General features: G+C 43.1%; 1 protein-coding gene across 3 annotated transcripts; it reads right to left on the bottom strand.

Annotated features, from left to right (window-relative positions):
- Positions 1–245: 245 nt before the first annotated feature.
- On the bottom strand, positions 246–24,689 carry LOC123343904 (acyl-coenzyme A synthetase ACSM3, mitochondrial-like). Of its 3 annotated transcripts, none has more exons than XM_044979443.1 (17): positions 24,558–24,689; positions 23,528–23,672; positions 19,451–19,567; positions 16,357–16,632; positions 14,012–14,225; positions 11,892–12,099; positions 11,147–11,290; positions 10,424–10,477; positions 10,036–10,192; positions 8,143–8,222; positions 7,777–7,900; positions 6,102–6,182; positions 5,854–5,955; positions 3,585–3,712; positions 3,400–3,499; positions 2,390–2,509; positions 246–852 (listed from the first exon to the last, which is right to left on the bottom strand). In XM_044979443.1, exons 4-17 carry the CDS (start codon positions 16,552–16,554, stop codon positions 766–768), a joined length of 1,797 nt encoding a protein of 598 aa, XP_044835378.1. In that variant the 5' UTR covers positions 16,555–16,632; positions 19,451–19,567; positions 23,528–23,672; positions 24,558–24,689; the 3' UTR covers positions 246–765. The 3 variants fall into 3 exon arrangements, with proteins under 3 accessions (XP_044835378.1, XP_044835377.1, XP_044835379.1); XM_044979442.1 differs by having other exon boundaries at positions 24,294–24,686; XM_044979444.1 differs by lacking the exon at positions 10,424–10,477 and having other exon boundaries at positions 24,294–24,685.
- Positions 24,690–27,805: the final 3,116 nt, after the last annotated feature.

The following is a 27,805-nucleotide window of genomic DNA, read 5'->3' as shown; positions in this document are numbered from 1 at the left end:
CCCCCACAGAGCACAAGTAACATTGACCTCAAAGGTGGTTTGTACCATGTCAGGGAAGCAGTGAGACCTGATGCTGCGAGCAAGAATAGTGTCTACTACCGTGGAACTCAGTAGGATAATATTAATGGCTGCAAGCACTGGGCCCAAACTCCTAATAATGACTAATGAAGATGCTGATGTAGATCATAGCTTGAATACTGGAGAGGAAAATCTGGTTGTTACAGCAACATTTTGTGACCTAACAATTTCACAACCCAGGAAATCTTTTATTTTTTTAAACTAACATACACAAAAAGATGGTGGCTGATAGAAGACAATATAGCAATAATTACCACCTCAAAAACTTATCTAGTATTCTATAAAGCTAATTTGACCATTAAAAATAATTGTACAATATTTTCACAAAACAACATTTGCCAGCAGTGTAACAGTCAGTATTGAATGATAAGGCATAGATGGAAAATAATCAAACAGAAAGATAAAGAGGAGTTTAGGGTCTGATTCTCCTCTCACAGTATTGCCTTCAACGAAGTTTCTCTTGATTTACATCAGTGTAAAAAGTAGGAGAATCAAGTCCACTGAGTTTCATAACCATCCCAAAGCCCCAGAACATTGCAAATTACAGCAAACAGTGACAATGCCTGCTCCTCATCACAAATACTATCTAGCTCCTTCTCACATCAACAGAGAACAGGTCATAGCCTGAAGAAGCAATGAATGATTATAGCAGAAATAAAAATGTATGCTCTTAACTCCACAACAAAGCTAAATTCTCTCCCACTCTTTCTTCCTTAATTCCTTCCTTTGGATTTTCCCAGAGATTGTCTTTGGTAGCTGTTGAACAAATTCCACCTAATTTATAAAAAATAAAAATAATAATGAAAAAATAGCAAATTAAATGTGGTTTGGTGCTGTCTTGCTTTCTGGAACAAAACTTCTATTGTAAAGGTTAGGGATTCCTTCAAGGTAAACCACAGCGAAAGTCCACCAGCATTCATAAAAGAATGAGCTCCTTGCTAGGGAAATGGACCAGCCAGTTGCTCACTTGAAAGCTAGGGGAATTTTGCCATTAACTTCAATGGGAGCAGGACTGGACCTGTAATCCACTGAAGTGAGGTTTCTTTTTCAGAGCACATACTAACTGAATAGATGAGAGAGAGATATGTCCCAGTTACGGCCCTGATCCTGCAATGGGATTTGATAGTACAGACTTTTCCTTCTGTTAGGACTTCAATGAGACTCTGCCCTGCCTTCAGTGGGTGTCTATATGGCTATAACAGCTAAGTAAAGTGCTACTGACGAACCACCCGACGTTGGAGTACCCACTCAAACACCAAATGGAAATGTAAAGCCCTTCAGTTATAAACTGTGAGCTTGATGCACTGTTATCCAGTTTTATGCAAGTCTAACAGCCGATACCAATGTAATGACACCAGTGTAAACTGAAGTAATGCAGTAGTGAATCAGGCCCAGTGTTTGGACTAAGAGCCCTGTGAACAGTGGGTGGAAGCAATTTATACATACCAAGCTTAGTATTAAGTTTTTCATAGGTAAGCTAAAAGATAAGAACCAAATTCCACTGATGATACCAGCCTAGAGACACTGATGGTAGATTCTAGTTCTTATCTCTAGTTTCCCTATAAAAACCTTAATACTAAGCTTGATGTGTATAAATTCTGCATACATCAATAATGATCAGTATGATACAATCTCTTTTTGACTCTGCAGCACCCACCCAGCATAATCCCTAAACCTGATCCGCAGCTGGGGGAAACTAATATAGCATTATTGAAGTCAATGGAAAACCACCAATTTACGGCAGCTGTGAGCTTGGTCCATTATGTACAGTATTACAGTCATTTTGTTATTCTACCACATGAAGCATCTTCTCTTCTCTATTATATTATTGAAAATTCCTGAAAATAGTTTTTAGAATTTCATTATATATTGTGAAATTATATTTAATCTATAAAATCGGATTAATTTTAGGTTCATATATAAAATTTGATTAAATGATGAATGCAGCTTATCTTTCTCCCATGAATAGTTCCACTGAAATCTGAGAAAGATTTGTCTCTACTATTCCAAAATAAAAACACCTAACAGGCCAGATCCCCACCTGGTGAAAATATCATAATTCCATAGTCTTCAACAGAGCTACACTGATTTACGCCAGCTAAAGATCTGGTCGTATGTTTCAAAATTACATTGAAGACCTGACTAAAAGGTAGTGGGGATAATAGAAGAAAAACAGAGGAAAATATTTGCTTACTAAAAAGTAAAATCTGTTTACATTTCTAATCTGAACTCTAGTTTTGATCAGAACAGTTTTAATTTTGGGGTACACTGTCAATAGTTACTCTTATATTCAGCACTTGGAGGTACTTGCCTTTCTGGGATACTTGTATGGTGCAGTAACCTTTTTGACATGCTCTTGCAGCTCCTTAGTTAATTTTTCTGGATCATGTGATGCAACGTCAGGAGACAGAATAACAAAGGCTTTCACCACCTATAAGACATAGTCAGATGTCGCCAACATCTAACATTTAATCACGTTTACAATGATCAAACTGAAAAAGATAATTTGCAACATTAAAATTGCTTTCAAGAGAGGAGTATAAGATTATGGGCCAGATGCTGGCATACAGTAAGGCTCTTTGTGCCATTCAGGGCTTTAAAACTGCCCCAAGTAGGCATCTGAGGATTCATCCAGTCAACTATGCCAGCTTTTTAACACCTCTTCTTAACACGCAGCACAGGTGGAGGTAGGAGGGGTGTGGCTTGAGCACAATGCTCTTCAATGGTTCCTGGCTAGCACAACAGCTCTAGGGCACTGTTTCAAGTTAGTGGAACTTAGAGCAGCCCTGTGGCTGCTCTTAGGCATGCTGCAGCACAACTAAGGATTGAGCCCTATCTGTTTATAAGTATATGCCTATGCATAAACATCAAGCAGTTTTCAGCTAAGGGCCTGTTTTGCAAAATATCCCATTAAAGTCAGTGGGTCTGATTTGTTTCACCTGTGGAACCCACTGGAATTCACCAAAATCACTGTGGTTGCTTGGTTGTATATGGGAGTAGAATTAATCAATTTATTTTTAAACAGCAAAACAAATAACATAACACTAGTCAGTTTTCCCTAGAACGTAGGGTCAGATTTTTTCAAAGCACTTAATCTGTGTAGGCACCTAACTCCCTTTAAAATCAATGGGAGTTAGCCACCTTAACTTGCTTAGGCTTTTTGAAAATCCCACTAGGCAACTCTCTGCATTTTTAAGTGATTAAATACATTTGAAAATATGGCCTTTAGCATGCCTAGATTTCCTTGACAGCTATAGTTTATTTCTAAACAAGTATATACAGTAGGTGTTTTTGCATAACCACTAATATCAACCTTATTACCTCTCCTCTGATGGGATCTGGGCTGCTGACAACAGCTGCTTCTGCTACTGCCGGGTGCTCAATCAAGGCATTTTCTACTTCAAATGGTCCAATACGATACCTAGGAGAGGAAATAAGAGCGTGGTATTTACAAACTGTTCAATGTCTGGCGGCTTAGTATGGAAACCCCATAGAAACAAACTTACCCAGAAGATAAAATGACATCATCAGCTCTTCCAACAAACCAGAAGTATCCATCTTCATCCACAATGCCCCTGTCTCCTGTGATATAAAAATCCCCACGTTCTGATGCAGCAGTTTTCTCTGGATCATCCTGACAACAACAAAGGAACATCTCACAAATGGTAATGAACCCTTAGGATCCAATCCAACTCCCACTGAAGTCAATGGAAAAAATCCCAATAGACTTCAATGGGAGACAGATCAGGACCTCAGTGGTGTTTAACCATAAATTGTTACTTAACAGAAGAAGGCCATAGTTACTCTGTCAGGAAAGGTTTCATGAGAACTCACCTATCTTTATACAAGATGATTTTTTAAAACTTTCAAAACTTTTCATAACTTCTTATTTTGAACCTTTTCAGTCTTGCTGTCGTTCATACAAGTCTAGCATGATCTAATCTACTATGAATACATTCTGTATTTCTGAGATCAAGGGACTTTGTATTAGAGCTGTGCAAATGATTACACTTGAGCTGCAGGAGTACTGGCATGCAGCCCTAACGTGTCTAACTTGCCTGTGAACCAGCAGTGATTTATCTTTGCCATATGCCAACAGAAGCATTTTGCAAATTTCTTTTTGCTCCAGCTAGGTGCCCACAGGCTTTTCCAGGCACTTGCTCGTAGTCTCTCCATTTCAAGCCTGCTTCACTGGGACAGGCTGCATGAGGCAAGTCAGAAGGTGGCAATCACGCGTGCAAGAAAGTCAGTTAAACACATCTGGCATATATCTTTACACATTACCTACCCTTTTAGCCAGCTTTTGCAGATACAAAAGGGGCATGTATATTTTTGTGGGCACTCCCACCGTCTGCTCCTTTGAAAAGTCAGCCCTTAAATCCACCTTCATAATAGCATGATTCAAAAATCAAGTTGGAAGACTGAGGTCAGGGGCGGCTCTAGGAATTTTGCCGCCCCAAGCACAGCAGGCAGGCTGCCTTCCGCAGCTTGCCTGCAGACCCTCCGCAGGCAAACCGCGGAGGCAGCCTGCCTGCCACCCTCACGGCGCCGGCAGAGTGCCCCCCTGTGGCTTGCCGCCCCAAGCATGCGCTTGGCGTGCTGGGGCCTGGAGCCACCCCTGACTGAGGTGGAGGAGGAGACAAAGAATGAGAGAACTGTGTTCTTCATTAAATGTACCTCCTTGCAACGAACCATTAAAAACATTGAACTCTGGGCCACACTCGCTTTTACTCACACTTTCCAGGGCCAGCCTGCCCCACCCCCATCCAAGGATATGCACTGGAGGAAGGGCAGGCAGCAGTCCTGCTGTGTGACCTCCCTTAGATATCTCATGGGGGAGAGAGTATTAAAAATCTGCCAGGCTTTCCACAGGAGCCCTATCAGTTGAGGCCGAGTTGGATCAATGCATCCCTGGCCATAGTCACCTGCTTCTTGGAGTGTGGCTAGAATGCAGTCACTTAGTGTGACTGCAGCTCGAGCCAACATACCGAAGCTAGCTTTAGTCTAGTTAGCTCAGGTCCTGGAAGAGTGAAGCTGTGCCAGCAGTGGTTTCAGCACAGGCTATACCCTCAAGTAATTACCCAGGGTTTCAGACAGGTTTGTACAACCTGCGCTGAAGCTCATGCCGCCCCGGCTTCACTGCTCTGGGACCCGAGATAGCTATATTAAAGCTAGCTCAGGTATGTATACTTGGGCTACAGTCACACTGTATGATTGCTGTAGAGCAGGGGTAGGCAACCTATGGCACGTGTGCCGAAGGCGGCACGCGAGCTGATTTTCAGTGGCACTCACACTGCCCGGGTCCTGGCCACCAGTCCAGGGAGCTCTGCATTTCATTTTAATTTTAAATGAAGCTTCTTAAACATTTTGAAACCTTATTTACTTTACATACACCAATAGTTTAGTTATATATTGTAGACTTATAGAAAGAGACCTTCTAAAAAGGTTAAAGTGTATTACTGGCACACAAGACCTTAAATCAGAGTGAATAAATGAAGACTCGTCACACCACTTCTGAAAGGTTGCCAACCCCTGCTGTAGAGACATATCCTTAGTCCCCCAGTGGAGGAAATATTGCAGAGGCTTTCTGTCTGAACCTCACCCACAAGTACACTTTCTGCCTCTGGTTGCAGCAGTGGAAGTCCTGTTTATGAGACACATGAGCTATTGTCTTTGGAAGGATATAGACACCCACAGCAAGATACTTTAAAAAGTTATCCATATATTTAAGATGTGGCCTCAAAATCTGATTAATTTCATACAAAGTTTCCTTACCACATAGTGAGAGAAAAGACAAAATGGCCTTGTTGGTTTGATTCTGATGGCAATATCTCCTTCTTTCCCAGGAGGCAGAATGTTAGCATTTTCATCTATTACCTAGAATGAGAGAGAACCCCTCCTGGATGATTTAATGTCTTTCTGTTAAACAGAGAGATGTACTGAATTAAATGTTGAGAGAGAATCTTATGTTGTGTGGGAACTTTCTTTCTTCAGATTGAAAGTGACCAGGAGTATGAAAATACCTGAACATCATAAGGTGGAGATGCCTTTCCCATAGCACCAGGTTTAATTTTCATGCCTTTGCAAACTGAACATATCAAAACCTGTAAAATAAAATTGTATGTGTGCAACAAAATACAGTGCTTGATGTTTTATTTAGATATGAACATTTGTAACTGAAAACGTTTTGCATGATCTATTTTACTAGTAAACATTTTGTAGAAATATTCATTTGAAAAATGAAAAATTGTGATTTTAAACACAACAGGCATGATCTTCAGTTGGTGTAAATCAATATTGTTCAAAAGAAGTCAATGGAGTTATCCTAACTTACACCAACTGAAGATCTGGCTCAGTGGGATAAAGTCTGCTCTCAAATATACTAGTGGAAAAAATCCAGATTAAATCCCTTGGACCTCAACCTTCTCTCATTTGCATTTGTTTTACACCACTTTAACTCCATTAATTACAAAGAAGTATGTCTGTGTGAGAGAAGTATCCATTAGCTTCAAAGAAATATCAGCCTGAGAGAAGAATTTGGCCCAGCAGCTGATATTTACTATTGGCTACATTATAATGATTGTGAGCATATACAATTGGAGACTTTATTCCTGTATGTCCAAATCTTCCCTTGCACAAATTTTTCCTACAAGAGTGCTGGTGATTCTACAAGTTTAGACACATGGGGCTTAGGTGTCCTCTCACTTAAACCTGCGTAGATCTGAAGCGACTCCACTGATATCAACAGAGTTAAGTCACTGTAAAAACAAAAACAAACTGGTGTGACGTCAGAATTAGGCACATGGAACTTCCTGCCAGTTGTTCCATTAGGCAGATAGGATTGTCTACCACAGAGAACTGACTGGGACTCATCCCTGGAAACTCATGGATCTCTGAATACACACCTGAAGCCAGGGCCATCAGTGCAGAGGCTGTGTGCCTCTGTCCTGCTTCCTCATGCCCCAGCCCAGCCCAGCCCATAGGTCTGGCTCATTGCATCCCCACCTGTGGAGTGGGGTTCACTGTCAGGATCAGCATTTATCTACACCTGAAACCCCCTAGAGTTGAGAGGGAATGATGTCACACAAAATGATTATCTCCCAGACCTGGCCTGGTTTGTTTCCTCCCAGCTGAGTTTGCACAGGGTTGGAGGAAGAAGGGAATGTTGCTGTGTAGCCAGTATGCCCTCCTTACTGCCCCCTCCCTCCAGCCAGATTGGCCACTTTGGGTCCCCTGCACTCAGTGGCAAGATACACCCTTATTGTGTTTTTGGAACACATTTAATGAGTTAATTGCATAGCTAATGGCCCCTTTAAAATCTGCTGCTGAGATGTTTGGCTGAAGGAAAACATGCTGCCAAATTAAATTCCTAGGCCAAAATGTTCAAACTTAGACACCTAAATCTATGTGTAGATAAATAATAAATAAATATAGCCTGATTTTCAGAGATGCTGAGAACCCAAAACTCCAAATGAAGTCATTGGGGCTGCAGGTGCTTAGCTCCTTTGAAAATCAGACTACTTTTATTCAGGGGCCTACGTATGGATTTAGTAGCCTGGTGTTAGTTGCCTATATTTGAAAATTTGGGGCCTGTTTTCCTGGAAAAAGCAAGAAACCTACCATATGGATTTGATATCTTTCCTCATTAGCTTGAGTTAGAATTAAGTTTATTAGGTGTGTGATTGAATGCAAACGTACTGTTTCAGTCTGGCCGTATCCTTCATAGATATCCATCCCTGTTTTGCTTTTCCATTTCTCCATCACTTCAGGGTTGAGTGGCTCACCCCCACTTAGACAGTGCTTCAGGCTCTTGAACTTGTAGCTTAATAAGTGTTTAAAACAATGATTAGGATGACTAATGCACATTACTATAGAGACTTAGGTTCTGGGCTTCATTCACTGCAGCTGTAACTGGTAAAGAACTTACAGAGTGAGTTCAACTAGAATTTCAACCTCTGAAATGGTTATTTTGTTAGAATACAACCTGGCAAAGGAAAAATCGAGGGCTGTGATTCTGCTAGAACATGGTTCAGTTGGGATGGTTAGTAAGCAATCTAGATGTACCTGGTAAGATCATGGTGCGCCAGCATGCGATAAACAGTTGGTGTACCACAGAAAGAGGTTATAGGAAATCTGGACAGACACTATGAATGAAAGAAAAGTTATTTACATTGTTAGTTCCTTTGGGCACAGTCTTTTGGTTGTTGTACAGTGCCAAGCACATTTGGGCTCTGGTCTATGATATGGGCCCTAGGCATCATCACAATACAAACAATAAATAAAGTGAATACATTATACTAAAAAGGCACAGGGCTAGAATAATGTCTTGGGCTAGGTCTGGCGCGGCTATTAAGAGTTCTTGTTCCTTTCTTTTTATCTATATTTATTTGAAAGTTAACTTGCTTATGTTCTGGAGTTAAGCATTTTCCTCCAACAGTGACAGACAAATGCAACCCCACAGTGAAAGGCACAAGTGAAGAGAAAGTAATAAAAATATTTAACACTTCTTAACACTTTCTACTCAGAGATCTCAATACACTTTACAAAAGAGGGTAAAGTTTTATTATCGTCCCTTTACAGATGGGGAAACTGTGGGATAGGGAGAAGATGTGACTTGCTCGAGGTCACCCAGAAGCTCAGTGATAGAGCTGAGAGCAGAACTATGTTTCCTGACTCCCAGTCCACTGCCTTTATGTAGAGAACTGGAAAATAGCTGTATTACTTTTTGTGAATATGGTGCATGCTTTTGTGTGTTCGTTTATGATGAGTGACTTGCTACCACACCACAGAAACACTAACGCAATCCCCGTAACAAACCTCATTGCCTACTCTGTCCCCATATCTACACTAGCGACACCATCAGAGGACCCAACCACATCAACCACACTATCAGGAACTCATTTACCCGCACATCTATTAATGTGATATATGCCATCATGTGCCAGCAATGCCCCTCTGCCATGTACATTGGCCAAACCAGACAGTCTCTACGTAAAAGAATAAATGGACACAAATCGGACATCAGGAATGGTAACATACAAAAGCCAGTAGGAGAACATTTCAATCTTCCTAGACATTCTAGAACAGATTTAAAAGTAGCCATACTTGAACAAAAAAACTTCAGAAACAGACTTCAAAGAGAAACTTCAGAACTAAAATTCATTTGCAAATTTAACACCATTACTTTGGGCTTGAATAGGACCTGGGAGTGGCTGGCTCACTACAAAAGCAACTTTGCCTCTCCTGGAATTGACACCTCCTCATCAGTTATTGGGAGTGGACTACATCCACCCTGATTGAATTGACCCTGCCAACACTGGTTCTCCACTTGTGAGGTAACTCCCTTCTCTTCATGTGTCAATAATATAATGCCAGCATCTGTAATTTTCCCTCCATGCATCCGAACAAGGGTTTTTTTTACCCACGAAAACTTATGCCCAAATAAATCTGTTAGCCTTTAAGGTGCCACCGGACTCCTAAGTGTAGGTAAAACAGTATGCACATAGATCTCTGTTATTTTAAATCAATTTTTCTGAGTGCTGTGCACCTTTTGGTAAATAAGGTATACTATATATTGAAGAAGCTGCTTTTACCACCCCAGGCTCCTGAAGGGAAACTCTTTCAGGTGCCAACCCTGTTGGGACTGCTAGGTATCTCGGTTGACAACCGGGGGATGTAACCCAGAGACCCAGTAGAGACTAGTTGGATCATGGGGTCCCACCCCCAAACAGGAGTGGAGGCACAGGCCTGTCACTTGAAAGGGGTGCACTTGGGGGAAACAAAGTCTCAAAAGAGGCAGCCTACCCAGGTATGACACTACTAGACAACATTGCCTCCCCTCATAGTCTCATGATTTTTATGATATTTTAAAGTTACTTTTGATACTATCCTTTTTGACCATCTGCTTTACAAATATCAGTTATGGCCGAAACCACATCATGATGTTTTTATTCTTACATTCAGGATGGTTGTTGCCTCAAACTGCAGCATGCTGTGTGTAAAGATACATGCTCCCTGAATCCATGGAGAAAAGAAACAGCCATAGGCAAATTTTACCCAGCCTGGGTCAGACAGGCCCCACAATATGTCAGAGGGATTCAAATCCAACCAAAACCTGGTGGTAATGACAAAAAAAAATCATAATGGAAAAACACTGAATAGAAAAACAAAAATGAATGTACAAATGGGGAGTGGATGGAATTATTTGTTGTGAATGAACATGGCTCTTTTTTCTGTTCATGAACTAATCCTGATTCCTGTGAGGGATTCATTAGTCAGAATTATACTGTGATTAGTTGAATGCTAACATCTATTCATTATTCTTTATACTTGTGTGATTGCTCACCTCACCTGGTTTTGTTTCAGCTTCTTGATGGGAGAACAGATATTTCTTATTCTCCTGTTTAAAAAGTAACTAGACATATTAAATAGTGAATAAGCTGGTCAAAATATTTTGAATGAAACATTTCTCATCAGGAAAAGGAGTTTCATCAAACTAAAAATTTTCTGTAGGGATTTATTTTGGCAGAATCGATTTTGGCTGAATTTTCCATCAGGAAAACAAATGAAATATTTTTATTTGGGAGACCCATGATCTGCTGCAGCCCCTCAACCACAGGGAGGGCCTGCAGTGCATCATGGAAGATGTAGTCCATCCAGGGAAGAATGGGGACATGAAAGACCCGAAACTACATTCCCATGTGGCACTCTGGTGGTGAAGGCAGATGGAGAGATTAATGTCCTCCAGCATTAAATATGTTGATTTGAGAATGTTGAAACATTTTTTTCAACTGAAAATGTGAAAAAATGAAATATTGAGAAATTGCCAAATCAAATTATTTTGGAACTTTGTCCCACAAAAAGTTTAGATATTTTGACTTTTCATCCAATTCAGGATATCAGAATTTCCCACAGAACAGAAATTCTGTGGTTTGATCATCTCTACAATCCATTGATCAATCCATTCCTGGTAAGAATTTTCAGACAAATAATCATATATTCAGTATTTTTTACATATTCATTTTGTAACCATGAATTATCAGAGCGACAAAATATTTTCAGTACATACCTTCCAGTCGAGGTCATTCCAATACCAAAACTACTGTGAGAATGTTCCACCATTTTGGGGTAACCTGTGGTTCCACTAGTAAAGTAGATAGTCATTGCTTCTTGACTCTTTGTCTTAACAGGGTTATGATCACCATGTGCAGCTCTTCAAAATAAAGACAAGAGTACATCAGAGTGGATAAGCTATCCAACAAAGGAAACTTCAATCCCTATCTAGTTTACAGCTCTAGTGCAGGCATTCCTTTTCTCTTCCCAAATTAAACTGCCTATGGTCTCATTCTTAATGGTCACTGGCCAGTAAGATTTATTAGGCCAAATTCTGGCCTTGGAAATACACACAAAACTCCCTTTGCATTCAATGGGAGCTAAGGGCCTGATCCAGTGCTCATTGAAATCAATGTTGACTTCAATGGCCCTATGTGTGTATCTGAAGCTAGAGTTCAGCACACTTTTTCAGCAGAATGACCCTGTTCTGTTGACCCTCACCCTCTATATATTTAAAGCCAAATGTATTTGCATATCTCCTCTCCCATCCCCGTTAACTTTTTATACTTGTATTTAATTTAGTGTTGGAATGCAGACTTGTCAGGTAAATGAGGCAAGAGCTGGCTCCCCCAAAACACGTAGAATATATGAGTTATCTCAGTTCTGAAACTGCTTTTTAAACAAGGAGGGGTACAATACAAAGCTGGAAATGCCTGAATTTCCATTTGGATGATTAGCTCACTGAGGCAAGACATACTCACTTGAGTAGTTCCTTGAAGTCCAGCCAGCCATCCCTGCTGCCTTCAGATACCATTAGCCTGATTTTTAGAAACTGGCACTTGGACACAACTGAGTCCACTACAGGTGCCAGTGTATCATTGGTAATGATGCATTTGGCCTTAGAAGCCTGGAGTCTATAGAAAATGTCATTAGCTGTCAGCTGGGTTGTTGCTGGAATATAGATAATTCCTAGAAGTGCAATAAATGGAAGTTTAAAGGTAGCTGAACATTTTAAAATATTTGGGCCAGATTCTAGCCAGTGTAAGGCCATTGGCTTCAACAGAGCTGTGCCAATTTACATTAGTTGGACATCTGGCCCCTTGTACTTATCCTTCTGTGCTATGCCTTCTGCTGCTGTTATCTTCCACAGCCTTTGAGAATTAATTCCCACGCAACTGCCTCTTCAGATTTATTCGTAGTGGTAGCCTATTACCAGGAGTAGCGTTAAGCTACATCAGACTGAAGTAAAGCATCATTATGAATCAGAAATCCCAACCTAATCCTTCACCCTTGGTTCTTCCTTTTTTATCTTTGCAGAAAAATCTTCTGGGAGATACCGTTATTTTGCTGCCACTACTAAGGCCACACTGTCTGGGGGATGCCCCCTCCTGTGGCCCCACGAGGCTTGCATATCATTTAAACTGTGTGCCTCAGCTTTCTCCTTTGTCAAATGGGCTCTTTTATTAATATTTTGTCATGAATTTGTTTAAATAATAAACAATCAATACAATATTTAAATGTCAAAACATCTTTTAATGTAAAATGGCTCAATATACTACTCCTCTGAAATATTATCTCCTGATAAAAATACTAAGTTTGGAAATAGTTTGAATGCTTTAATTGATGTCACTTATTGACTCTGATCCTGAAAGCACTTAAGCTGTGCTTAACTTTAAGCACATGAATAGTCCCACTGATTTCACTGGGACTGAGTAAGAATGTGTCTAAACGTTTGCAGGATCAGGGGCTAAGGCAGAGATTCAGGAAAGCTCTTAAGCAGAGCTATCTGGGTAATGCATTTTTCAGTTTCCTGGGAATTTGAAAAACTGAAAAGATTGTTTAGGATCAAACCAAAACCAAAAATTTTCAAAAGTTTCGGTAAATCATAAAGATGGAAAAAAATTGCTTCACGTCAAATGAAACATTTAATTCAATTCAAAACAAAACTCCTGTCTTGATTTCAAGCATTTTTTATGTTTTTAATTTTAAAACATTGACGGAAATTTCTAAATGAAAAGTCATTTAAAAAAAAAAGATGATCTAGGTTCAATTCCCAGGTCTACCAGAAGCTCCAAGTGTGACCCTGGACAAGTCATTTAATCTCTCTGTGCCTTAGATCCCTACCTGTAAAATGGAAATAACAACACTTCCTTTAGAGTGACAAGGTGGGTGAGACAGTATCTTGTATTGGACCAACTTCTGTTGGCAAAAGAGACAAACTTTTGAGCTTACACAGAGCTCTTCTTCAGCTATGGGTAAACTTGAAAGCTTGTTTCTCTCACCAGCAGAAGATGGTTCAATAAAAGATATTACCTCACTGTGACAATCTATATTATTATAGTCACCACTTTTACAAGACTGTGATAAATTTTGTACAAATTATGCCTCATTTGAAATGTCATAATCTGCTGAACATTATTGTCCTGGTAAAATATGTGTATCAACATAGTATATAAAGTTATAAGATTCTACGGTATAGCATTGCTGTAGCATGCTCCAGAGTCAGAAAAGCAGGCCTAAACCAGTATTTCAGAGACAAAGACATATTGGCACCTCAGCCAGCTATCAACAAAGTCAAATGGCTATCACTTAGTTAAGTGATTATTCTGTGGCAAGAACAAGGGTGTGAGTGAGAACTTTACATATTGGCAGTGAAAATGGCTGGAGTTTCCATTTAAACAGACTGGCTGTTGCCTGAACCCCTGCTGGAGAGAATCCTCAAAGAGGGGAGAAAGGTATAAGAATGGAGGACACCCACAATAGACTGTTTCTTGCTGTGTTGGTACAGTGCCTAGTTTAATGGGGCCTGGAATTCAGTTGGGGTCTATAAGCATTACCAAAATACAAATAAATTTAGTCATTTATTATTCTTTGTACTGACCTGTTCTTATGCAGCCCACTGTTATCGACCACCATTCTGGTATCCGGGGTAGCATCACTATAACTCTGTCTCCCTTTTTCAGACCACATGCATCAGAGAGTACATTGGCTGCTTTCCTGGACAGAAATCCCAGCTCCTCAAAACTCCACCTTACCTCATTGCCTTGATCACCTACCCACCAGAGGGCTGGGATGGAGGAGTCTCTCTCTCCATTCTGGCAAAGACAAGAAATTTGGAAAATGTGTAAATAATGCAATAATGAAGAGGAGACCAATGCTTCAAACACACAATTGCTTAACTTCAAGCAGAGGTGCAGTCTCCTTGACTTCAGCAGGACTAACCCTGTGGTTTAAGGTAAGCATGTGTGTAAGTATTTATAGGCTTGTGGGCTTACATCCCAAATATAATATGTACTTGTTAATCAAGTACATTGGAGAATTTGCTTCGCATCTTCTGAGCTGCCCAAGCTATGCATAACGATGCCTTGTTACCATATGAAATGTGCAGGTTTAGGCCAGCCTGTGGGCAGGTTTACCTGTGAACATGTTTTGCCATAGATTACAATTATGGTTATGGGAAAAGAACTGTCGAGCTCTTTATGTTATTAGTATAACTCCAAGTGTACAAGGTCCTTATTCTGCTTCCTTTAAACATGGTCCAGAATGCATAATGAAGATGATTGTTATTTCTATTACAGTAGCGTTTAGAACTACTGTACTCAACACAGTGGTGAGATGAACCCATAGTTCTCTTATTGGTAAACAAGAAATGATCATCATATAAAATTGCACTGAGAAGTTAATAAGAAATATAATGATTCTTTAAACAACAGACCATTACAAGTAACATACGCAGGTGAAAATGTACAGCAGGTCCAATCACGGACTCCCTGTGTAGATAAGACTGTCAGTGACTGCAGGATTAGGCTTAGTGAAAGCACAAAAAAAGTTTCTAACATAAATTATGATGGTTTTAGCTTCTCCTATTGAAAACATACAATTAATTATTCTTTTGACATTTTTAAACCTAAGTTCCCCGTGTATCTATTTTTATGCAAAATAGCTAAATATATTACTTCTCTTAAATATTATCCCCTGCTAAAAATACTGAATTCAGACATTTTCTGAATGCTTTAATTGATTCCATTTATTGACCATCATTAAGAATAAAAAATGTAGAATGATCCTGCAAAACACTTAGGCATGTGCATAACTTTAAGAACATGATAGTCCCACTGATTTCACTACCTACCGTGTGTAAAGTTAAGCACATGTGTCAATGTTTGCAGAATCAGGCGGTAAGGCATGAATTCAGGAAAGCTCTTAAATACATGCTTAATTTTCAGCCATTTGACTTAAATGGGATGTAAGTGCTTTCCTGAATAGAGATGCTTTCCTGACCCAGGGCCCACGAGCAGAAGGCTAAGCTTGTGGTTAAATCAGAGGATTGGGATGAAGGCGATAATGTAGGTTTATTTCCCAGCTCTGCAACAAACTTCTGTTGTGACCTTGGGCAAGTCATTTAATCTCTCTGTGTCTTAGTTCTCTATCAATAAAATGGGACTACTACTATTTCCCTTCTCAGTCTTTTCTACTTATGCCCTGATCCTAAATATGATCATATGTTGGCATGTGAAGCAGCAAATACTCTTAGTGGCATTTTGACTATTCACTAAAGCTGGTTGAAATTTGGAATTTCCATTTCATAGCACATTTCAACATTCTATAATTTGTTTTCATTCTGAATAACAGCGTGTGAGCAGTAGTAGTGCATAATATAAGATTCTGTGTATTAATGTAAAATTAATAAATGTCATATAAAATGACAAAATCGAAAGAGAGAGACAAGGTGGGTGAGATAAGATCTTTTATTGGACCAACTTCAGTTTTTGAGAGAGACAAGCTTTCTCTCTCACAAACAGAAGCTGGACCAATAAAAGATTTTACCTTACCCACCTTGCCTCTCTAACACTGTGGGACTGACACAGCTACAACTAGACTGCATAAAATCAAAATTTAATTTAGAAATTAAATTTAAATTTTTTTCAAAATGAAACTTTTAATTTTAATTTTAATGGAAATTTCATCAACATTGATATGATTTTGTGCAATTTTTTGGTTTAATCAAAACAACATTTTTCAGATGGAAAACTTGGGACAAAAGTTTTTCCAGACAGATCAGTTATTTATCTGACACCCTTGAAAGTATCCTATAGCAGCAAAATAGTTATCATCTACTATGAAAGAATCATTACAGAGATCACATGTTTTGGAACCAGTATCTATAACATAACACCTGACAAAAATGAAAGAAAATATTGGAACTAAGGAGACAAAACCTGTTACCTTTTCCATTTGACTCCATTTGTCCAAAACGTCACTTGCAAAATTAAAGTGCTCTGGCAAATCTTTATAGAGGCTCGGGGATTCATAGCCAGAGATATTTTGAGGGGCAAATCCTCGGCAACATAAACTGAAGAATCTACAAGGTGACTTCAGAGTCCAAATTGAGTTAAAAATCTGGAGTTTAAATAAAAGCTTCATGGCACAAAAACCTTGTCAGAGTTCCTGGTTTAGATTATATAAACATCTAAGAAGAATATTCTTTGAAGTGCTTTTGACCTGAAATGAAATTATTTACATAAACTTTACACTGAGAACTGCCTGAAAAAACAAATATTGATGGACCAAAGTAATACAAATCAGTTACATGAACTATGCCAAAGGTCTGATTCTTGTCTCACTGGTGTACGTGGCAAAAGTAGGAGTGTGCTTAACGCCATGATGTTTCCCACAGACCCAAATCCTGGCCCCAGAGGAAAGCCCCCTCAGCCCCACTCCAGAGCTTGCACCCCCAGCCCGAAGCCCATGTCTGCACCCTGAACTCCTCATTTCTGGCCCCACTCTGGAGCCCAAACCCCCAGCCAGAGCTCTCACCCCCTCCTGTACCCCAACCCCAATTTCGTGAGCACTCATGGCCTGCCATATAATTTCTATACTTAGATGTGGCCATTGAGCCAAAAAGTTTGCTCACCCCTGATCTAGGACAATAACAGAATCAAAGAGAAAATATTCAGCAGCTTGGAATTTGTTCTGCTGGTGCCAAAAGAAACTAAGATGCTAGAATTTCAACTTTTGTTCTAAAGCAGGGGTCGGCAACCTTTCAGAAGTGGTGTGCTGAGTCTTCATTTATGCACTCTAATTTGGTTTCGCGTCCTAGTAATACATTTGAATGTTGTTAGAAGGTCTCTTTCTATAAGTTTATAACTACCATATATACTCGATCATAAGCTGTTTCGTTCATAAGCCGACCCCCTCCCCAGATGGATAAGTAAAAATGGAAAAATTTTATAACCCATTCATTAGCCAACCCTATAATTCAGGGGACAGCAAACTTTGGCTCCCGGGCCATCAGGATAAGCCGCTGGTGGGCCGAGATAGTCTGTTTACCTCAAGCATCCGCAGGCACAGAGGTAAACCTAAGTAAACAAAGTGTCCGGGCGCGCCAGCTGCTTATCCTGATGGGCTGGGACAGCAACAGGTGGGGAAAATTTTTTTGGGGGGGGAGAAGCTGGGAGTCAGGGGAGTAACCCCTGTGACCACCCCCCACATGACCCCACCCCTAGCCATAGGCGGCAGGTTTGTATAATTTTTGGTGGTGCCCAAAATGGTGGTGTCCGCCCCCGCCCCCCCCCGGCTCTGGCTCTGAAAGCCGATATAAAATGAAGTTACAATGCGTTGGCACCACAAGATTACAAGGGTCAATTAAAAGTGGAAAGTCAGAAGCAGCACTTGCCTGCTTCAATATCCTTACTGGCAGAAGCAAGCTCCAGGGGAGGGACCCCTCCTCTCCCCCTCCCCCCCCCGCCCCACTGCAGCACACTCACTCTGCACCACGGTCACTGCACATGCTCCTAGGGACTCTCTCAGGTCCAGAAAGCCCACTCGCCTCCCCTATGATGGATACCGGGGCGGGGGGTTGCCATCATGTGTGGCCTCCCCACCCCTGCTGCTGCCCCTGGGTGCCGGGGGGCGGGGAAGAGAGCTCCCAAGCATGTGTGTGCCTCCTTCTCCCTCCTCTCTCCCTCTTCCCCTCCCCCGGTGCTCCAAGAGGCTGCCTGCCACTGATCTCTATAGCCTTAGGCAAAAGCAGCACAAAGGAGAGAGGCAATGGCTGTTTTCTTTCAGGCAGGGAAGCTCCGAGCCGGGGGCAGGGGAGAAACCCAGCTCCAAATATTGGTGGAGCACAGCCCCCAGCTTTGAATATTCCTGATGCTTGAGCACCTCGAGCCCATATAAGCTGCCGCCCCTGACCCTAGCCTGGGACCCCCACACTCTCCCCATCCCATCCCTTCCCACTTTATCTGGGGAGGGCTAGGGAAGGATGTCTCTGGCCTGGCTGGAGCTGCTCCAGCAGGCTGCTCCGGCAGCATGGCCACAGCCTGTTCTGGGGGGCAGGGCCGAGCGGCACGGCTGCAGCCTGCCAGGCCCAGAGCTGCAGCTGCTTCTGCGTGGCCAGAAGCGGAATGACTCTGGCCCCACCTCTTCCCTTCTGGCTCTGCTGCCTCTCCTTGCTCCCTCTGTTGGGGAGAGGGGCTGTGTCCCACCTCTCCCTCTCTATACCCATTCATAGGCCAACCCCCTTCTCTGGTGCTTCCCTTTTTTACTAAAAAAATTCGGCTTATGAACGAGTATATACGGTAAACTATTGCAAGTAAAGTAAATAAGGTTTTTAAATGTTTAAGAAGCTTTATTTAAAATTAAATTAAAATGCAGAGTCCCCCGAACCGGTGGCCAGGACCTGGGCAGTGTGAGTGTCACTGAAAATCAGCTCGTGTGCCACCTTCGGCATGCGTGCCATAGATTGCCTACTCCTGTTCTAAATCTAGGACCCCCAAGCTACAAGTGAGGTCTAAATTTGGCAAACCAGGTTCTCCCATCCTCATCTGTCTCTTCTCCAACTGATCATCTCAATAATGAAATCCTTCTAACATGGGTCTACTTACAGCTTTCCCGTTTTGTAAGACTGAATTGTCTTTTTATCCTTTTAACAAGTATCAGAGGGGTAGCCGTGTTAGTCTGGATCTGTAAAAGCAGCAAAGAATCCTGTGGCACCTTATAGACTAACAGACGTTTTGCAGCATGAGCTATCGTGGGTGAATACCCACTTCTTCGGATGCAAGAAGTGAATACTTGCATCCGAAGAAGTGGGTATTCACCCACGAAAGCTCATGCTGCAAAACGTCTGTTAGTCTATAAGGTGCCACATGATTCTTTGCCTCTTTTTAACAACTTATTTTATAGGTGAACTAATTAGGCTTAAATTAGATAGCATAGTAGTCTATCTATTTTATGTCCCGTGTTTAGGTTCAATGATTTTTAAAGTTTTATAAACAAATAAAAAAAATGCAACCAACTGAGCAGGCAACCAAAAACTCACCTAATGGTGACTCCAGTTTTGTAATATCTTCTTCCTGATTTTCTGGAATTTAGGTAAGATGTTGAATTGCAGATCAATTGCCAGCTCCTCACATCCCACAGGCTGAACTGTAACACACTGGGGAGAACAAAGTCACAGAGAGCTCCTTGCAGGACCTCTTAAGGATTTCAGAACATAGAAGTAAATATTAACTTTCACTCTGAAACACAAGGACTTTATTGCTAAAATAAAGTTTGTTCTAAATGCTGTTTTTAAATAAGTGAACAGGGCATTTCTCAGTGTTCTAAAGCAGGTAAAGTTCTCTACATATATTTTCTCTCTCACCTTATGTGGGTATCAGACAGAGGAAATATTGCTGATAATCATGGCCACCCAGAGGATTCAGGGGGCCTGGGGCAAAGCAATTTCGGGGGCTCCTTCCATAAAAAAAATTGCAATTCTATATTCTCGTGGGAGCCCCTGCAGGGACTGGCGCAAATTGCCCCACTTGCTCCGCACCCACAGGCGGCCCTGGGAAAAATAAACCTTCTGCATCTCGGCACAAACCCAGTTTTGAGAAAACTTCTTTACAAGTATCACTGGTTCTCAGCATCAGCTAGTGCTAAAAGGCACTAAAGCTCATTAAAAGGGTTGGACAAATATTTTCCGTCAAAACTTTTTCTGGATCGAAAACTAGGGGCTTTTAAAAAGCAGAAAAAAATCACGGACAATGTCTGCTTTCCTTCAAAATTTGTTGTGGTTTTTTTCATTGAAAAGCTGAAATTAGGCTGCCAAAACCTGAATATGGTTTGGGGTTTCAGAAGTGTGTGGCCAAATATTTGCTGCTTGCTGTGTTTGATTGTTTAAAGAAACAATAAAAAATTCTGCCTAAAAAAAAATCCAAAACTTTTGAACCACCTCAGCTTGTGACCAAACGCCTGAGCCCATCCAGTCAGAGATTTTTCCAGGTTTCTGATACTCTGCTGGCTTCCTTGACTCATATCTGTCTCCATAACTTTGGGTTCATTTAGGTTAGAATATAAGAACAGCCATACTGGGTGAAACCAAAGGTTCATCCAGCCCAGTATCCTGTCTACTGACAATGGCCAATCCCAAGTGCCCCAGAGGGAGTAAACCTAACAGGTAATGATCAAATGATCTCTCTCCTGCCATCCATCTCCACCCTCTGACAAACAGAGGCTAAGGACACCATTCCTTACCTATCCTGGCTAATAGCCATTAATGGACTTAACCTCCATGCATTTATCTGTTTCCTAGAGACTGGCTCCACGGGGTCCTTCACAAACTGGAGATGGTTACTGTGGGTTTGTCTTTAGTATAGACTATGTACATACTCCACGAACTGAGCATTTGAGCTTGTTCCAGAATCTGGGATGAGCCTATGTTGTGAAAACTCAAATGCTCAAAATAGCACATGCATGTGAATGGACACAGGGTGCTAAAATTAAATTAACTCAGGGGTTCTCAAACGGGGGGTCAGGACCCCTCAGGGGGTCACAAGGTTATTACTGGGGGGTCGCGAGCTGTCAGCCTCCACCTCAAACCCGCTTTGCCTCCAGCATTTATAATAGTGTTAAATATATAAAACAGTGTTTTTAATTTATAAGGGGGGGGATCACACTCACTGGTTTGCTATGTGAAAGGGGTCACCAGTATAAAAGTTTGAGAACCACTGAATTAACCCCTCTGAAGCCTCAGGGAATGCAGGGGCGGGGGGGGGGTCTCCCTTGGTAGGGTTGGGAAGGATATTGCTCTTCTCATGTGAACCCTCCCTCAGTGGCTAATTTTAAATGAAGCTCCCCTCCCCTGACATGAATCTCCCTATGGCACTGAAATTAAATATAGATTATAATTTGGCATTTGAGAAGTGAAAGGGATGGTAGCCCTAATGGAAAAGCTAACAGCTTGGCTCTTCTGCAAGCCTCAAACTGCTGAATGAGCTTTAGGGTAGGGAAGGCTGTGCCTCCCAAACAGCCTGGCCCTGCCCCCTATCTGACCCCCACCCACTTCCTGCCCCCGACTGCCCGCCCCCCCTCAGAATCCCCAACCCATCCTGCTCCTTTTCCCCTCACCGTCCACCAGAGACCCCCCCCCCACCACCTGGGACCCCACCCCTGCTCCCTGTCCCGACTGCCCCGACCCCTATCCACACCCCCGCTGGGTCCTGACCAGACCCCCAGAAGGCCCACAATCCAACCCCCCCATTCTCTGTGCCCTGACCGCCCCCCCAACCTCTGCCCCCTCCCTGTGCCCTGACTGTCCCCAGGACTTCCTGCCCCTTTGCCAACCCCCCCGGCCCTTTACCCCCAGCTCCCCCATCACCCGGAGCCTCAGCGCATCCAGGAGCTTTCCTTGACAGAGGCAGCGTGGCTCTGGTGGGGCCTGAGCCCCTCCCTGCTGAGAGCTGCGTGGTAAACTCCAGGCCGACCGGAGGGAGCTGAGCTCAGCCTGGAGCTCGCAGCCCCGCCCCCTTACCACGTGGCTCTCAGCGGGGTGGAGCTCAGGGGCCCTGCCGGAACAACGCTGCCACTGTCCCAGGAAGCTCATGGATGCACTGAGGCTCCGGGAGAGAGGCGGAGGCGGGGTCGGGTCGGATTGGGGCCGGGGAGGGAGCCTCAGCCATTCTTGTGGGGGCCCCTGTGGAACCCGGGGCCTGGGGCAAATTGCCCCACTTGCCCCCACCTCTGGGCGGCCCTGCTGATAATACAGATTAGAATCTTGAATAGCATTTTGTGTTTAGATCTCATTTAGAGCTTTTTTGAGCCAAATTAACTGCTGCTCTCACTCCATTCACTTTAACTGGATTGCACCAACAGAAAACCTGGTCCTGTGTGTTTATCTATATTGCTGAATAGTGTTTAATAAATATGAATGTTATGAGTTTGACTTAATCCTCTGGATTTCATCTGACAAATACCAGCAAGTAAACATTTTGTTTGTGTACTTTACTTTTCCTTTATAATGTACAAAAACTGCCTCACAATTTTAAAAAATCGTTTTTCTTCTTGACTTTGTTTTGGGAATTTCCCTGCTTGGGACTCCTTGGAAGATTAGCAACATGCATTCAAAACAGTGAAATGTGGATGCTGAGGAAGGCTGAAAGGCAATGGATTAATGGTTTTGATTCTCGTTGTCTTGGTCAGCTGCACCTATTATGGGCATGATAAGGCTAAAGCAATGCCGATATTTGTAGCTAAACTCAGCAACTGCCTCCATCAATACTGGTTTGGTTTTGGTGGCTTTCTTGGTTTATGTGAGCCAAACCTGCAGCCAAACCAGGGCTACTCTCAGCTGCCCCTCTTACAGAGCCACTGTGAATTACCACTCAGGCTTGCAGCAACATCTCACTGCACGTATTTACCCTTTTCTCAGAGGCTGCAATCACTCAGCCTTCCGGCATGCGGCAGTAGCGTATCCCTGGATTAGATGATCCCCAGGGTCAGGTATTTCTCACACCCCACCAGAGATGTAGATCAGCCTGTGCAATAGCATTACCCAACCAGGAAACCTCCTGCTGCCTCGCAGTGTATTAGACTTTATAGACTCCCAAGCAGCTCCTGATCTAGTACCTGTTCCTTCCCCAGCCTTGCCTGAGACCTGTTCCAGTCATGTCCTTGCCCTAGTTGGACTTTGCTCCAATTTTGTTAATGAACCGTGCATCAGTCTTGCCTCTGCCTCCTGCCCCCCTCAGACTCTGACCATGAAGATTTGACCTTTGGCCTGCACTTGGATTCTAGCTATAGTACTGCTTTTGGCTTGTTTTCAGACTCTGATCTCAGTTCTGACCCAAGCCTGTCCCCGGATCTTGGTTCCAGCATTACCCTCAGCCCAATCCTGATTCTACATCTGACTTTGATCTCCACTCTAACCACCAGGCCTAACTATGGGGAGTCAGCGCCTGACAGTTTGCATAGACCACTGTATTGTACTGCAGGGCTTTGATGGAACATTTGAGTGCTGCACACCCCTCTTCCTCCTTGAGATAGAGTCCCTGTTCTAGACCCTCCAGAACCAAATTGTCCAGCTGCAGCTAGAGAATGCCTCCCTCCAATAGCAGGAATGTGGTCCAGAAATTACCTTGCCAGAACGGTTTGATGCAGACTGCCACAGGTTCTGAGGGTTTATCAATCAGTGCCGCTTGCTGTTCTTGATGAGGCCATCCTTGTACCCATATGACCAGATGAAGGTGATGCCAGTTATTAGTTTACTGTCCAAAGAAGCCCTGAAAAATTGTAAATCGTAAAATACAAGTTAAAGTTAAAATGTAAGAATTTTTTTGTTCCTTTTATGTTTCTTCTCACTTTGTAATGCCTCTGTATGTGGGGAAATGGTCCCGCTACTGTGAGAAATTTTCCTGGCTTCTATACTACCCTGGTGGAATTGGCTGGTGAAAGGATCTAAGTCCTGGCCACAACTCCTTTACCTAGATGTTTGCATGACCTTGAGGACTTCGTTTCCACTTTCCCCTAGAGTCCTAGTGACCCCGATAAGACTGGGCCCAGGATCCCTGGGGGCTTAACCCCCAGTCTTATTGTGGGTCACTGGGGACAGGGGCTAGGATGTCCCCACTCCAACATGCTCTCGTCTCACCGGCCACTTCCCTGACCCACTGATCGCTATATTGAGTTTAAACCACATGCAATTTATTAAATGACAACTGTACACAAATAAGGGGAAAATGGAAAAAGTTAACGGATCCAGGAATCCTGCCCGATGGGCACAGGGACACCGCAAACAACAGTCTCTGGGACTTGAGAAGATTCACAGTCTGTTCCTTACACTGCCCAGGCGTCCTTCCCAGGCCCTGGCTTTGCTGCAAGGATACTGCAGGAAAGACACTCACTCTGCTGGTGGCTTCAGGCCCTCAGGCTGCCTGGCAGGACCCTTCTCCCCAGCGTCAGGCCTCCTGTTGGGGTCATGTCCCCCCCTCAGAGTCCGGCCTACGAGGCCCTCTTCTCTGGCGATGGCTCCTTCTGCTGGGCGCTCTCCGCCCAGGCCCCTTGCTCTCCCCTGCCTCTCTTGGTTCCAGTACTACTTGAGGCCTGGCTAGCATCCACTATCCCGGCTCTGACCCCGCGGCGGCCCCTGTAGCTCGGCCCTGGCTCACCGTCAGCCGGGCTGGTCTCCGCTGCTCCAGCTCCCGGCCCTGGCTCCTGCTCTGGTTCTGGCCTGCTGCCGCTCTCACCCCAGCCCAGCTTCACCTGCTGCCCATACTCTGCCCTGGCAGCCCCAGCTCACACGGAGGGTGGGACCTGGGCTCTTGACTCTCCCATTGGCCTGCCTTCCTGTCAATCTGGCTGAATGATGTGTTGGCCTCTCTCCCATTGGCCCTGGGGACCTATCAGTCTCAGGATCCTCTGTGGCCCATCTCCTTTTTTCCTGGTACTGGGAGAGGGTCAACCAGCTAAGCTTCAGCAAGGGGCCAACAGCCCCCTACACCTCTAAATATATTGGTCTTTTCTAATGATTAATTCTGATATTAGGGTTTACTTCTTAATACATTCAAATACCCCACAAGAGCACTACAGCTATTGAAACTGTCCAGTTTCCTCAGGCGAGTTCCTTGAGGAAAATGTTCAGGGCAGCTGCCACCTGTTTTATACAACACAGAGACAATGAGCTAATTACTTGCTGATGCCCAGGTAGCAAGGCTATAGACAGGACCGGATTAACTTTTTGTGGGTCCCCATGGGAGCAATGGGGCATGGTGCGGGGGGAGAGGGGCGATTCCCAGAGTGAGGGGCTGGCCGTGGGCAATGGAACATGGCAGCCGGGGCAGCCCCATGTAGGAGCAGGATTTTATAATCGTACTGTGAGAATTAAAGTGTGATTTGATTTCATCATGCCAGCCACCCTTTTTGAACAGCAGAAAGGCATGACAGACCAGAACAATCCTTATGACTGATTATGGTCACCCTTTTGTTTTAGGATAAGTTATAATGTCTACTACGGTTTCCTACATATATTACAAATTAGGCACTCTAGTTAAATATACATTTCTTTGTTTTAAGGTTTAGAAAGTAAGAGACAGGCTCTTGTATTGTGTCTCTGTTAAGGAGATTAAAGGAACCTTAAAGGCCTGGGCCCCAGTGTAAATTGTTTTGCTTATAAGATTTAGGAAGGCTTAATTTACAATGCCTTTTCTTGCTCAACATAAAAACTGCTGTATACCTTTAAAGGGCTCTGTAAAAAATTGTTTGTGTAAATGAGGAATGTCTGCATCAGGAACAGCTAAGGTGTGAAGGCCATTGTTATAGCCAAATGGTCACGGAAGGAGGAGTGAAGAGACTTACCGACGCCAAAGAATTATCAACGTGCATCCATAATGAAGGAAGGGCAGATTGAGGTAAGTTTGGCACCCCTAAGGACAAAACAAATTAATTGAATCAAAACCAGAACAGAATGACCCTCTCGGAGGTGTATTGGAATGTTTACATCAGAAGATAACAGAGACTGACACAGCAAAATCCATAAACTTCAACAACAAAAAAAGACTATAAGAACAGGGTGCTTTGCCATGGGACTTTGGGTTCGTCTTGCCACACTCCAGGAACATCGGATTGTGACCGACAGAGCCTGGCTCCCCACTAGATTGATCCAGACTCTGGACTGGTAACTATAAACATCAACTGGCAGGACTGGGTGTATGGTGTGTGTGTGTGTGTGTACTAAAAAGCATATGCTAACTGCTGTATTCTCAATAAATGCGGCGTTTTTGCCTTCTCCTCTATAAAGATCCCGTGTGCTTCTTATAACACCATGGCCAGCAACCCTCACATGGCAAAGCCCAGCTGCAGGACAGCGAGCCTCCTACAGGCGAGCGGGACCTGCTGGCTGGGAGCCACTCACCCAGCAAGGCCTGGGTGCTGGACTGCCCTGGGCAAGGGCAGCCAGACCTGGCTGTGTGGATGGGTTAGCCGGATCCATAATGAGCCCCTTCCCAGTGTGGGTACAGAGTCACAGCACCACTGGTGCCATTGTAAACCCAGAACTGGCTATAGAGGTCTGTGAGGACGATCTCCCTCCACCCAGCCTCCTCTTGCTCCCTTCCATTTATACAAAGCCCTGCTAGCATTAATGCCTCACACATATGGGGAGGGGAGAATGCAGTTTTTTTAGAAAGGTTAGTGCAACTACATGTTTTCCTTAACATAATTGATATCTGCAAGGTTTTACTACTTTTGCAACCCCCAGCGTAATAATGGTCCATTATTTTAGAAAAATCTCTCTCTGTTTCTCACACACAGGAGAAGAGCAAATGAAACTGCACTGGCTGCAGGTCAAACCTTACGTTCACAGGAAACATTTATTTTTAAAGAAAAATTACCTTTGATATAAACATTTCTATCTATTACCATAATTGATTTCCTGTTGCCTCTGAGAATAATATCAAGATGACTTTGGGACCCGATGGGGGGGAAAGTGGAAGGTCATTGTATTCAAAATGATGCTTTCTGTTTTTTATGAGAGGGTTACATTTAACCAAGTTCCATCTTTATCGCTCAGAAAGAAAGTTGAGCTTGACAACCGTATTTTGCTTCTGTGTATTTCAGAAATGATTCCAAATGGAGCGGACAGCAACCATCATCAATACTTCGAAGTTGGGGAGAGGGGAAGAATTTACAGTTTTGAATTAATGAGTCATCCAATTTGAACATTAGGCATGAGTTTGTTATAAACAATAATGAGATCATCATAGAATATCAAGGCTGGAAGGGACCTCAGGAGATCATCTAGTCCAACCCCCTGCTCAAAGCAGGACCAATCCCCAGACAGATTTTTACCCCAGTTCCCTAAATGGCCCCCTCAATGATTGAACTCACAACCCTAGGTTTAGCAGGCCAAGGCTCAAACCACTGAGCTATCCCTCCCCATAACTGGTGTGGTCTAATGCAGTATTCCACACAAGGACAGTGAGCAAGGAGAATGATCCGTGTTCTACTGTAGAATGAATCATGCGGACAGGTCTCTTGACTTTTACCCACTTTTTCAGCTGAGTTGGCTGAAGGTACAAAGAGCAGGAGCTAAAGGGAAAATCACGTGGTGCATCTTCTGTGGCCAGTTTGACAAGGGGTAATAGTTGGGGCAGTTCCATAGTTCAAGCTTGCAAAAAATAAAATTAAAGCTCTTTATATTTAACAGACTGGATTAGAGTCTGGAAAAACAGCAAACTAAATGAATCCTGCCTTCACTGAAGTTGACTGCAAAACTCCCATTGACGTCAGTAGGGGAGGAGGAGAACAGCCAGCTGGTGCCCCCAGAAGACCCACGGGATGGGGAGGGGAGAGGAGAAGAGAAGCCATTGTGCTGTCAGCAGGCATGTTGAGCAGGGCTACTACCCTCTCCAATCCCAAG

Source organism: Mauremys mutica, chromosome 11 (genome assembly GCF_020497125.1).
Source record: "Mauremys mutica isolate MM-2020 ecotype Southern chromosome 11, ASM2049712v1, whole genome shotgun sequence".
NCBI lineage: Eukaryota > Metazoa > Chordata > Testudines > Geoemydidae > Mauremys > Mauremys mutica.
Note: the sequence above shows the minus strand (reverse complement) of the source record. Positions and strands in the feature narration are given on the sequence as shown.